The sequence below is a fragment of the Pleurodeles waltl genome, chromosome 7, assembly GCF_031143425.1.
Source record: "Pleurodeles waltl isolate 20211129_DDA chromosome 7, aPleWal1.hap1.20221129, whole genome shotgun sequence".
Classification (NCBI taxonomy): Eukaryota; Metazoa; Chordata; class Amphibia; order Caudata; family Salamandridae; genus Pleurodeles; species Pleurodeles waltl.
The window spans coordinates 1,217,562,146-1,217,576,044 of NC_090446.1; the positions used below are offsets into that span (position 1 = coordinate 1,217,562,146).

General features: G+C 46.8%; 1 protein-coding gene across 1 annotated transcript in view; it reads left to right on the top strand.

Annotated features, from left to right (window-relative positions):
• Window positions 1–13,899, top strand: part of RAB40B (RAB40B, member RAS oncogene family) — a 289,872-nt gene that overhangs the window by 191,672 nt on the left and 84,301 nt on the right. Inside the window, exon 6 of the mRNA XM_069200358.1 lies at window positions 3,518–3,740. Within this exon, the coding sequence (XP_069056459.1) occupies window positions 3,518–3,740 (223 nt within the window). The remainder of the gene's footprint in view (window positions 1–3,517; window positions 3,741–13,899) is intronic.

Sequence of the window (13,899 nt, forward strand, 5' to 3'; positions counted from 1 at the left end):
AAGTGGAACATTTTAAGTTACTGCTAATGTTTAAATAAGCCCTTAGATGCTAGACAGGCGGTCGATTGATGCAACCAGCATTTGCTTGACACTTGGATGCAGTTTGGGTGTGAGGCTTGACCACAACACCCACACCCAAACTAACTGCAGGTCTGATTTAGAGACAGCGATATGTCTTATGACCGTTGGAGAGGTGTTATGTGGCTGCATGGTCGAGGGCAGCATGGCAGAGTGATGAGATCAATTTCTTTAGGTACTTTGTAGACCACTGAATGCTAGTTCTATGTGTTGCTTATAATGTCATTTTGGTGAGTGGGGATGGTGCCTAAGGTGATGTAACAATGGTCTTTTCCAGAGAGAGTTACATTATCTAGAGTGCCGATCACCAAGCTGGGTTTAATAATGAGGCTGATGGTGTAGCTGTAGATATGAGCGTGGTCAGAGCGGGGGTGTCTCAGAGGTTTACATTATAAAACATTAATGATTTAAGTCGGAAATATGAACCCTTCGTTTACTAAGTGCCTCATTAGATTACACGGACAGAAAGGTACAGGAGTGCTGAGACCCTTCAGTAGTTAATGCCATGGAGTGGGACAGCCTCATATTAAGGAGCTTTAAGGACACAGAGAACTTGAAGTGAACAAAAATAAGGAAGTAATTCATTCTTTAGCACCTGCCATTCACTCTGGAAAGTGAAATACTTTTTTGGGCTAAAAGGGACACCAGCAGAACTTGTGAATACCTTGTCCAGTTTTTCATCACAACCATGGGGGTTGAAGGATGGTATATAGGAATGTTTTGGGCTGTGAGATGGAAAGGATGTCTGGCTCTCAGGCTGTAGGACTTCTCTTTCTAGAGTGATATCAAGGTATCATGACAGTTGCCTGAGTAACTAATAGGACCCACCATGGGATCAATAATCTTGTGTAAAACAAAACGCAAAAAAGCAAAACACCTTCTGGAGATGGAATGATGCAGGGGAAAGAAATCCTGAAAACATGCTACTTTTTCTGTGTGCATGTACATGCTCTACTCAATGGAGGGTAAACAGCTAACAGAGGAAGCAGATAGTCATCCCAAGTTCTAATCTGAGTTTGCAGTCAGGCCTGGGGTCTTACGCAGAGTTTTCACTAGTGGTTTCCTGTCTTGGTCGTGGAGTTCCACTATAATAAAGACTGGGATGGGAAAGAGGGCTGTGGGGGTCATAACTTGCTTTGCTTGCTGTGGTATAGGGAAAGAGTCTAAGAAAATATCTTAGTACATGAATGTGAGTGCTTAGAACTTCCCTTTGCTACCTGCCTAGCAGTTTCCTGAAAGGGATCCTAAATAATTCCACTTTACGCAGTGGGACTGGACAAAAAATGGAAAAGCTTGACTTTTGTTCTGCCTTTCTATTCCATGGTTCGTTTTATTGGACCGTCTTACATTATCATTTACAGCATTGCTTGCAGATATCGGTACGTCTTCAAAATTGTAAGGACTACAGGGAGTGCAGAATTATTAGGCAAATGAGTATTTTGACCACATCATCCTCTTTATACATGTTGTCTTACTCCAAGCTGTATAGGCTCGAAAGCCTACTACCAATTAAGCATATTAGGTGATGTGCATCTCTGTAATGAGAAGGGGTGTGGTCTAATGACATCAACACCCTATATCAGGTGTGCATAATTATTAGGCAACTTCCTTTCCTTTGGCAAAATGGGTCAAAAGAAGGACTTGACAGGCTCAGAAAAGTCAAAAATAGTGAGATATCTTGCAGAGGGATGCAGCACTCTTAAAATTGCAAAGCTTCTGAAGCGTGATCATCGAACAATCAAGCGTTTCATTCAAAATAGTCAACAGGGTCGCAAGAAGCGTGTGGAAAAACCAAGGCGCAAAATAACTGCCCATGAACTGAGAAAAGTCAAGCGTGCAGCTGCCACGATGCCACTTGCCACCAGTTTGGCCATATTTCAGAGCTGCAACATCACTGGAGTGCCCAAAAGCACAAGGTGTGCAATACTCAGAGACATGGCCAAGGTAAGAAAGGCTGAAAGACGACCACCACTGAACAAGACACACAAGCTGAAACGTCAAGACTGGGCCAATAAATATCTCAAGACTGATTTTTCTAAGGTTTTATGGACTGATGAAATGAGAGTGAGTCTTGATGGGCCAGATGGATGGGCCCGTGGCTGGATTGGTAAAGGGCAGAGAGCTCCAGTCCGACTCAGACGCCAGCAAGGTGGAGGTGGAGTACTGGTTTGGGCTGGTATCATCAAAGATGAGCTTGTGGGGCCTTTTCGGGTTGAGGATGGAGTCAAGCTCAACTCCCAGTCCTACTGCCAGTTCCTGGAAGACACCTTCTTCAAGCAGTGGTACAGGAAGAAGTCTGCATCCTTCAAGAAAAACATGATTTTCATGCAGGACAATGCTCCATCACACGCGTCCAAGTACTCCACAGCGTGGCTGGCAAGAAAGGGTATAAAAGAAGGAAATCTAATGACATGGCCTCCTTGTTCACCTGATCTGAACCCCATTGAGAACCTGTGGTCCATCATCAAATGTGAGATTTACAAGGAGGGAAAACAGTACACCTCTCTGAACAGTGTCTGGGAGGCTGTGGTTGCTGCTGCACGCAATGTTGATGGTGAACAGATCAAAACACTGACAGAATCCATGGATGGCAGGCTTTTGAGTGTCCTTGCAAAGAAAGGTGGCTATATTGGTCACTGATTTGTTTTTGTTTTGTTTTTGAATGTCAGAAATGTATATTTGTGAATGTTGAGATGTTATATTGGTTTCACTGGTAATAATAAATAATTGAAATGGGTATATATTTTGTTGTTGTTAAGTTGCCTAATAATTATGCACAGTAATAGTCACCTGCACACACAGATATCCCCCTAACATAGCTAAAACTAAAAACAAACTAAAAACTACTTCCAAAATATTCAGCTTTGATATTAATGAGTTTTTTTGGGTTCATTGAGAACATGGTTGTTGTTCAATAATAAAATTAATCCTCAAAAATACAACTTGCCTAATAATTCTGCACTCCCTGTATATTTCCATACGTATGGAGAGATTTTAGACCATATTATGAGGTGTATAGGTTTTGTCAGTAACATTTCAAGTGATATAGCTGAGACTTTTAAAATTGCAGTGTTAATAGCATAGCACCTACTTAAGGGCCTGATTTAGATCCTGGCGGAGGGGATTACTCCATCACAGACGTGACTGGTATCCCTTCCTGTATTACGATCCTATTATATCCTATGGAGAGCGTAATAAGGCAGACAAGATATTTGTTAAGGAGTATTCCATCCACCAAGATTTAAATCAGGCCCTGAGTCTCTATTCAATTGCTATTTTAATAATATCCAGAAGAACCCCTCTTATGAGTAGCTTAAAACGGTGAATTTGTCCTAAATACAGTGTTAGCAGTTTACATCATCTGAGGGACTTATTCTAAAATGTCACACACATTTTAGGATTGTTTGCAGCACTATTAATTCTCTCTTTGTTCTGGCAGCATGCTCCAGGAGTCCCTAAAATTCTGGTTGGCAACCGCCTCCATCTAGCCTTTAAACGCCAGGTGTCTACAGAGCAAGCACAAGCCTATGCGGAGAGATTAGGCATGACTTTCTTTGAAGTAAGCCCGTTGTGCAATTTTAACATAACAGAGTCCTTCACAGAACTTGCAAGGATCGTACTTATGAGGCATGGGATGGACCGACTTTGGAGGCCAAACAAAGGTAAGAAACTGAGAATGCTTGCATGTCTTTATGAACGTCACCCAGTTTAAAATGTACATCAGTCTACATATTTGAGAGTCATTTATCAATCACCACACTTTGTAAAAGACTGAAATAATTGGCCTTTTCTTTTCTCAGGGATCATTTTTGCCCCGCTTTGGGACGCCAGTTTTCTGAAGCATTTGGACACAATAAAAAAAAAATAAAAAAAACATTTAACTCAAACTATTGATAAATAACACAAAATGCAGTGCTTGCCTTGTATTACTGGCGGATCAGGTCTGAAAATATTCCACACTGACCAATTGTATGACAAGCTGTTAGGCCAGCTGTAATTTTTGTTGATGCTTTCAATGAAACTCCAACCAGAGTTCAAAAAATCAAAGCTGCTGCACTTGTGCAAGTGATTTGGGTACCGTAGAAATTAGACATAGGTGGCACGTACCTGCACAGAGCAAATTGACCACTCAGACTTCTTACCTAATTCATTTGGCATGGAGCAGTTCTAACCTGACTAGCATAACAGAAAGATATAACATTGCATACACAAAATGTTGTTTTAACAGAAATACAAAAGCAAAAGAAACAGAACAATATGTTCCAGTAACAACCAGTTCAGATTCAATACACAGTCATCACAAAATGCACAATACTCAGTCAAGTATTTGAATTATAGAAGCCCAGTTCATGGTAGTCCCACCATTTTCCACATGTTCTGGTATGTTTCCAGGGGCAGCCTCTAGTGCAATAGATCAGTTCTCCCTGTTGAGCACACCAGTCTAGGCCACTAAGTCACTCAGGGAGAGTAGGAGGATCAATGTACCTCCACTTTCTGCCACTGTCTCTTTTTGCAACCAAGGTAGACATAATCCACTGTGATCCTACCTCCACGTGGCCCCCTGAAATCCTCCATGATGTCCAGCAACACAATGTGGAGCGTCAGCCCAATCGCTCAGGGGAGGATCCCAGAGAAGGTGAGGCCAATCCTGTGTTAATATCCATCTTTTTTGAGGCATTGCCAGACAAAATTAAAGAATTCAGGGTTTGGATGGGTGCAGCAAAAGCAAGTGGAGTGTTGAATCTTGCCCACATGCGAGAGTCAACGTGGAATGAGACATGTCACTTTAAGGTAGTTGATTTGGATTAGGCAAAGGAGAAAAGTGATTGCAAGCTCCAGAGGAGGGGCTGACAGAGCATCTCTCCGGTAAGGGTCTTCTAATGGTCTTATCCACTCCTCTCTTTTTCATCTGAGGGTAGCAAGACAGTTGAGGGCATTGAGGACAAGTGCCAATGTCTCCTAAGAGGAGTTTGGCTTCAGTGGGGTTGTATTCAAGGAGATCAGTCGAGGGGATTTTATGGAAGGAGAGGGCATGTCTGAGCTGCAAGTATTTGTGAAATTGTGTTTGGGACAGATGAAAGCAGATCTGCAGGTCTTGAAAAGTACATAAGTGACTTCTGTGCCAGACTTTGTCCAGAGTTGTAATGCTGATTCTGTCCCCCCTATAAAAGCCAGTTAGACATTTAGAATTCCGGAGGTAGTGTCCGTGCAATAAGGGAGGCTGTTGTGTGAGGCTCTTTTCCTGACCTATAAAGTGCACTGTCTTGTGCCACTGTAGGACGATCAACCTGGTTACCTCTGGGAGGTCCCGGGTGACCGGGTCACCATAAAGCAGACCCATTGCTTTGTGCAGAGTCAGAAAAGAGAGAGCTCCGCTCTGTAGGTTTGGTCGTTCCATCCCCTGTGAAGCCATTTGTTAATGACTAGAAAGTGTGCCGGGTGAAAGTAAAGTTGTAGGTCTTCCATTCCCATGCCCCCATCATAGACCAGGAGGCAATACTTGTCCATTCTGACGTGGTGGTGTCGACCACCCCAGAGAAAAGAGCTAATATTGGATGTGAAAGCTCGGAACCATGTAGTGGGAATCATCAAAGGGAAATTTTGGAGAACATATAGGAACCTTAGGAGAATCATCATTTTGAATCGCAAGACTCTACCAAGAGTACTGAGCAGCAGGGATGTTTAGCGTTGGAGGTCTTTTATTATCTTGTTAAGCAGAGGAGTAAGGTTGAGGCTCGTAGCAGATCTGCGATGGGTCCTGGGCCATTTGAGCACCCAGGTAGAAAATAAGTTGGCGCAGGGGGATCGATGCCTGCCTTGCAATGTCATCATGGTTGCCTCGAGACCAATAGGAATTTAGCTTTGTTGACCTAAAGGCCAGAGGCTTCTTTGTAGAGATCGAGGAGTCAGAGGCATCGAGGCCCAAACAATTAGGGTGAGCTAGGAATAAAAGGATGTTGTCTGCTTGTAATGCAACACATTCCTCATCGCCATTGCTCCACCATCACCCCTGGACCTGGGCGTAGTAACAAATCAGTCTAGCCTAGGGTTCGATCGCCACCACAAAGAGGAATGGGGACAGTGGGCATTCTTCACTGGTACCGTGTCAAATCGTAGAAAGGGGCCAGTAACACTGAGGTAAGGAACACTCTTGTGAAAAGTTGAGAGAAGAGGACCTGGATATATCTGCAAAATCGTGGACCCAGGCCCACGCAGGTGAAGAAAGTTCCAGTCAGCGGAGTCAAAGGTCTTTTTCAAGTCAATTAAAAGAATGGCATAAGGCGTTCGTATGCCTTAGAGGTGGGCTTTGGCCACCTGTACCCTCCGAATACAGTGGAGCGTTCTACGGCAGGACATAAAGCCAGATTGATTCAGGTCGGGCTAATTGCGTTCGAGTCTGTTAGCTAGGAGCTTTGCAAATATTTTATTTTCGGCGTTGATTAACAAGATGGGGCGTAATGCAGAGCAATGCAGTTCAGGAGAGCCCTTCTTGGAAATAACAACTATGGTCGCCTTGCCAAGTTCCTATGGGAGGGACCATTTTAAGTACGCCTCCTGATAGAGAGCAAGAAGGCGTGGTCAGTTTAGTTTGGAACTTCTGATAGTATTCAGTGGGAAAGCCATCCGGGGGTCTTTCCCACATTGATCCCTAGGATTGCCTCTATTTCTCCCGCGATGATGAGTGCATTAAGTGCCACTCAAGACCCCAAAGGCAGCAATGGGATGGGGATGTTTGCAAGTAGGAGTGAGTGTTGTTCGCTAAAGGGACATAGGTGGTGCACGTAAAGTTTGCTGTAGTGTTTAGACTGTGGTGATTTCAGTGGAGCAGATAAACATGTGCCTGGCAGCACGGAGCTGCAAGCAAGTTCCAGCTGGTGACAGTGGACATCAGTATCGCCACCAATGCATTGCTGTTAAATCTGTAGGATTTGGGTTTTGAGTTCAAGTTCTGTGCCTTTTAACCTTTTCCTGCTACCTGAGGTAACTTGTTGCGATCCTTCTTTTTGTGGCCTTGCTGACCGCCCAAAGAACACCAGGGGAAAACACCGAGCCGGAGTTCATGTCTAACTAGGACTGCAATTCAGCAGTGAGGAAGTCTGTGCAACAGTCATTTGTCAGGTGCTAGGTGTTGAGGTGCTACATCGACCGATAGGTCATATTTGGGCACCCGTATTGAAGCACCGGGGGAGTGGTCCGGGTTAATGCTTAAAAGGATTGCAACCGAGTTGACTCATAGTACATCAGGAGCCAAAAGGATCAAGAGGTCTTTGGAGGATTTTGATTTGTGACCAGGGGAAGTGTGAGTGTACTCCCTGCTAGGGGAGCCAGGTCCTCCATATGTCGCAGTGGCCCAACACGTCCATCCAGGGCCGGAGGAGCTGAGTTCATATTTGACGGGATGTCATGAGAGGCACAGTGTCATCAAGATTGGGTTCGGGAAGGGCATTAAAATCCCCTCTGATTAAGGTAGTGCCATGGGGCAAGTTTAGAATGGTGGATTCTAGGGCTTTGAAAGGGGGTGTCAGCAACAGGGGATGATCATACACATATAAGAGGTTATGACGATCGTACGCACATAAGAGGCTACAATGCCGACCCACTATTAGGCCCTCCATTCTAACAAATCTACCATGTGAGTCAGATGTGGAGGCAGTTCCAGTCGGGGGAAGTTCTTTGGAAGGAGGATGGTGGTGCCCCTGAACCCCCTTGTAAAGCTTGAATGAAAGACCCTGCCCTAGCCAAAGCTGCGAAGGAAGGGCCAAGTAGATCCTGGCTGATGGTTTTCTTGTAGCATAAGTGTAGCTGGGCTAGTAGGTTTAGCATAGCAAAGGACAGCAGTCCATTTAATATGGTTCAGCGGTCTGTTCACGTACCAGGACATGAGTGTAAAAGGCGTCATGGTGAATATGTAAAGTAACTCTCAGGGTACAGACTCAGGTTAGCCTCTGTCGGAGGCTCTATAGGGGGGCAGCAGAACATATAGGGGAGCTCTAGAGAATGAGTACGTCATTTGTAAAGGAGCTCCCTGTCCAGCGAGTGAACGGAACGAAAAACAACAGAACCTTTAGTAACATTAGCAGGACCTAAACACCTTCCCCCCCCTCCGAAATACCTTCTTCCCCACACTTAACACTTCTTCCCAAGAAGTATCTGTCTCCCCAAAATCCCCAGAGAAACAAAACATATTATCATTGTGTTGCAGGCATTAGAGGTGGGCCTCCTCAAAAAAAAGAAGAGGATATTATTGGTGTTAATGCCGAAGGCATGTGTTCTGAGCACAGCCCCCAATCCTCTCATCCTGCAGGTCATCCAGCAGGTGAATTCTGCATTGGATGTCGGGGGTCCCTGTAGCAGGGCGCATTCCATGGGGTGTGCCTTAGGGCCAGAGGAGTCAGGTGAGTTGGGGTTTTGGCCCAGAGAGAAGTGGGCAATTTGGTCTGAAGTTCTGTCTATTGCTAGGCGCAGATAGGCTCCTTAGTTCTCATTTCTCAGTCACCCAGGCCCAAGCCAAATCAGGAGTATTAAAGAAGGTGGTGTAGCCATCAAAAAGGACTTTGCGTCTGGGGGTGTGGCTGAGCTCTCAACAAAATGGCCACACACTAGTGAAGCTCGGCGACTCTAAATCCTAAAACCCCACCATCCTGCCTTAATCCGTAGGCATCTAAGGGCATTGACTGGAAGAGCCGCAGGGGCGTAGGAGGAAGCAATCGCCCCAGCCGGTGCTGAATTGTGAGCCGAGATAACTGCGGCCGCGGAGGTGGACCGAGACGGAAACAGGAGCGCGAAGAGGCCATGACAGGGAGAGGGCCCGAACGATGCAGGCAGTCGCTGGAAGGTGTGCTGAGCAGGGTTCCCGGTCCCAGTGAGAGACATTGTGGCTCGATCGTCGGAGGAACTGATGAACCGGACAGGAGAGGGGCGGCCTGAGCTGGTGAGACCGGACCTAGACGGCTGGTAAGGGCTGAAGGCGGCACCGGCGGCGGTTAGAGGCCTCCCCCTCCCCGAATGGCCCGGGAGAGAGCCTGAAAGATAGACTGAGCGGAGACTGGTGGCAGAAGAACTGGCTGGGCCAGGGAGGCAGGCCTTGAAGTGAAGGCTGAGACAGCCTTCTTCAATATGAGAGGTGAGGGGCTATCCGGACTGGGGGAGATGGAGGGCCGGACGACCCGTGCGTCATGGCCTGAAAGCAACAGTGAATACCCCCCGCTGCAGTATAACACCTGACAAACCCTGCGGACTACACAGTGTACGAAGCAGCCCTGGCCGGCTGGGTCGGGCCGAAGAAAGTGATGGGACGCAGGGGTTGGGGGGAATCGACGGAGTCTGGACTTGAGGCCCTCACCCGTGCCACCACCGTCCTGGGGGGACTGGAGAAGATCAAGGCAGATAGGAGCAGTGGCCGGCAGAATCGGACAGGCCTGGGAAGGAGATCGACATGGCCCCCCTGGGGGTCTGTGGTGAGCGGGAGTTCTGAGGGAGGGGGGTGGTGCATCGTGAAATTGGTGAGACATTGCGGGAGCTGTGGTGCGCTCCTCCCCCAGACGATTGATCTCTGTTGGAGGGCCAGGTGTGGGATATTGATTGGGTGTGACAAGGGGAATCCCCCCACACATGGATCGGAGGAACTGGGTCGCGCCAGCCAAGGGTGATGGAAAGAGGCCGGTGGACGCTCCTGTCCCGGTCCAGGTACACAGAGGCTGATCCGTGGACATGGTCAAACCCAAAGGCCAGGCCCAGGCACAACTCAGAATGGATAAGTATGCCATTCCATGGGTATCTGCCCAGCCGGGAGTCCTGCCCTCGGATGCCGGAGGGATACCTGAACCTTCCTTAGGCACAATCATGGCTGCCATCTCAGACTTGAAACAGACATTGGAGCCGAAGTTAGACACAGTGACAATAGACGTTTCCCTCCTAAGGGCGCATTTCCGAAAATTGACTGAGAAAGTTACAAAAGCTGAAATGCATGTCCAGGCCCTACAGTCTACGTCTAAACGACTGGAAGAACATGTTCAGGTCCTTACCAAGCACCAAAAAGCCATGGAAGCCAGGCTTGAAGACCAGGAAGGTAAGTTGAGATGAAACAACATCAAAGTAGGGGGAGTGGCGGAGGGGGCAGAGGGCCTCAGTGTGGATCTCTTCCTGGATGACCATATTTCAGCAAACTTTGACCGAGGCGCCTATCATAATTTTGTTCGGTTCAGAGAGCGCACTGGGCACCAGCCCCACTAACAAAACCTTGAGCTCCGGATTCTCAACTACAGAGACTGTGACGCTATTCTAAAGGCAGCACGTACTCAAGGGGATCTCCTCTACAAAAGTGCCCAAATCAGGGTTTTTCCAAACCTTAAGCATAAGATGCAAAAACTGAGGCGCAGTTTCGATGCAGTTAAAAAAGCTCTGCGCAACAAAGAAATCTATGAATGAAATGTATGATGCTTTTTCTGGCGAAGCTGAGGGTAATCTCAGGATGCAAATCCTGGTACTTCATCCAGCCTTAGGAGGCGTGGGATTGGATGGAAGGCTGGAGGAAAGCAAGTCAACCCTAAGACTGGATGATCCTATCACACATCCAGTGGAACGCACTAATACTGCGGAAACAGAAAGAGGCTGAGAATTACCCTAGAAGCTGGAGTAAGAAGAATAAGATGTTGTGGTGGGGTGGGTGGTTGGAGAGATTCGGTGGGACATGTATGAAATGACACCCACTTGAGGCAGGGGGGCCGTATTGCCTCCCAGACACAGTGATGTCATTAAGCTCTTTTAGAAAAACTCACCAGATGCTGACACACAACCACATCAAAGATGTTTTATATCACAATAACCATTGGTTAGTTAACATTGGAAGAGCAAGCCAACTCTTAGCACAGTTTTTTAGAAAAGGAGCGACAGGCGCTCTGCAAGTTGAGGGTATGGGCAGTTCCAAACCTATGAAGCAGAGTTGCAGTGTGGGGGGGTTGCACTGGGAAATGTTTATTGTTGATGACTTTTACAGTATTTTGCTCAGATCAAGTTTGCTATATGGAGGGGGAGCATTTGGGGTATGAGAGGGAGGAAAGCAGTGCCCCATAGACATGTCAGCGGGTGGGACACAGCGCACAGACACTCACACCATGGAGACAACTAACCGAACTCAGCTAAAGGCCATGAAATGGAATGTCAATGGACTTAGAAATAAGATTAACCGTACCTTAGTCCTGCAGTTTCTCAGACGACATTCCCCAGATGTAGCCCTACTACAGGAGACCCACTTGAAAGGTAACAACCATAAGGCGCTAAAGCGAATGGGATACTCTTTATTGGCACATGCCGGATTTGCCTCAAACTCAAGAGGAGTGGGGATCTTACTTAAAGCTTCCCCATCATTCATTCTGGGACGTGTCTGGGCTGACCCCTTGGGCTGCTTTGTGGCAGAGACTGACACCTGGAATGGTCAGACAATAAATATTTGTTCAGTATATGTTCCACCTGAATTACATGGTGAAACGCTTCCAACCCAAGGAAAAGTATTGTTGGAAATGCCAGTTGGCATTTTGCTCCTGGGGGAATGACAGTATAGATCCAGAACGCGACAGACCGACAAGCGCTAAGGCAGTTAATCCCATAAGTCTGTTAAGATCGTTCTCTGACTCCTTGGGATTGGTGGACTTACAGAGGGACCACAACCCCCAGGCACGACAGTTTACATACTTAGCGACTTCACAGGGGCCTTTCTTGGCTGGATTACTTTTTTATACACACGACAGATGTGGGAAGATTCCACAGTGTGAGGCATCTGGCGCATGGCATATCAGATCATTCACTAGTGGTAGTTATGCTGACTTGGAACACGAAAGTCACGGCTTGGCCTCCCAGGATAGCTGCATGGCACTTCAAAGATAATACACTCCAAGAGAAAATTAGACCCGGGCGGAACACAACTTCCAGGAAAATTTAGGGTTGGTGGATTCAGCTGGCACCCTGTGGGGGAAGCATTTAAAGTGGTACTGAGAGGCCACCCGCAAGCAGTAATTGGGGTAATCAACAAAGAGAAAAAAATTGGCATATCAGAGAATAGAGAGACAGAGATCACGGAGGAGGAAGCAACAAAGACAATGGGTGCGGAACTGACCCCAGGCCAATGTCACTGCCTACGGCTCAAACAGGACAGCTTAAAGACCTGACAGGAAACATGTGGTGTCAATACAGAGACGCCTTTATGACGTGGGAGACAAGGCCGGCAAATTGATAGTGTGGTTAGAAAAAAGAGATAGGGGTTGAAATTGGGTGGCAGAAATACAGGATGAAGGGGGGAGGACACTCACCTCGGGACAAGAAATAGCGGAGGCCTTTGCCTCTTATTATGGACAGATATGTGCCTCCAGAACTGTCCATACAGTAGAAGACTGTACAGAACTCCTGGTAGACCTCCATCTCCTTGTCCTTTCGATGATAGATACAGATAAACTAGATCAGGACATAACTGTGGAGAAGGTACAGGGAGCTTTCTGGGGGTTGCAATCAGGTAAGGCGAAGTGTCCTAATGGCCTACCAGTCGAGCTCTATAAGAGTGTTGCTAACATAGTGGCCCCTCACATACTGACTATGTTTCAGGAGGCTGGAAAGGTGGGATCCCTCCCATCAGATGAAAGAGGGGCCATGACTGTAGTAATACACAAAAAGGGCAAACCCCAAACGGCTTGCAGCTCTTACCAGCTGATATCATTTATAAAGTTAGAAGCTAAAGTACTGGTGAGTAAAAGGTTCCAGTTGGTAATAACAAGCTTGATAGATCCTGACCAGTCGGGCTTTATGCTGAATAGGAGCACCAGGTTTAATCTTAGGAGACCATATGGGGTACTCCATGCAACGAGGGCACCAGACGTGGATGCAGTGATGGTGTTGCCTTTGGATGCGGGAGTGGCCTTTGATAGTATAGAATGACCATTCCTATTTGCGGTACTCACTAAATTGAAATTCGGCCCCGGGTTCTGTACATGGGTACAGTTATTATATCAAGAACCAAGGGCCAGAGTTAGAGTAAATGTGGCGGTTTCACACTCCTTCATGCTCCACAGAGGTATGAGGCAGGGATGCCCATTGTTCCCATTTTTATTTGCCTTGGTGATAGAACCATTGGCTGCCTGGATACAACAAGATCCTCTCATCTGGGGAATCTGGGAAGGGCACATTTGGGAGGCCCGGATCGCCCTATATGAAGATGATATTTTGCTATACGCCAGGAAACCCAGTCACTCAGTAGATAGGATACTACACATCCTACAGACCTTCGGACAATATTCAGTATACCAAATAAACTGGGACAAGTCCTGGCCATTTTGATTAACAGAAGGAGAGCAAATTCTGCCACCCGGCTGTGAGATTCCCATGACCAAGGACGGGTTTACCTGTTTGAGAATATATATCACATGGAGCCCAAAAGCATTTCTTAAAGAAAACCTCTACCCACAATTAGTTCGCCTCCAAGACGATGTATCACACTGGCAGACACTACCGACATCCTTAATGGGCCACGCTGCCCTATTTAAAATGATGACCCTCCCACAATTGCTATATGTTCTACAAATGCTCCATATTCACTGACCAAAGATTTCTTTAATAAAATCAACAGTGAGATGCGTGCCCTTTTATGGAATTGGGGTAGCTCACGTATTGCCCTTAATAAGCTTCAGAGAGGAGTTTTTGAGGGGGGATTGGCAGTCCCGGATATCCGAGCATACTATTGGGCATCCCGGTTAGCCACAGTGAACGAATGGATATATGCAGACAGTGACGAACCAGCATACAGGTTGGATAGAACCGAAATGGGAGAAAGGGGCT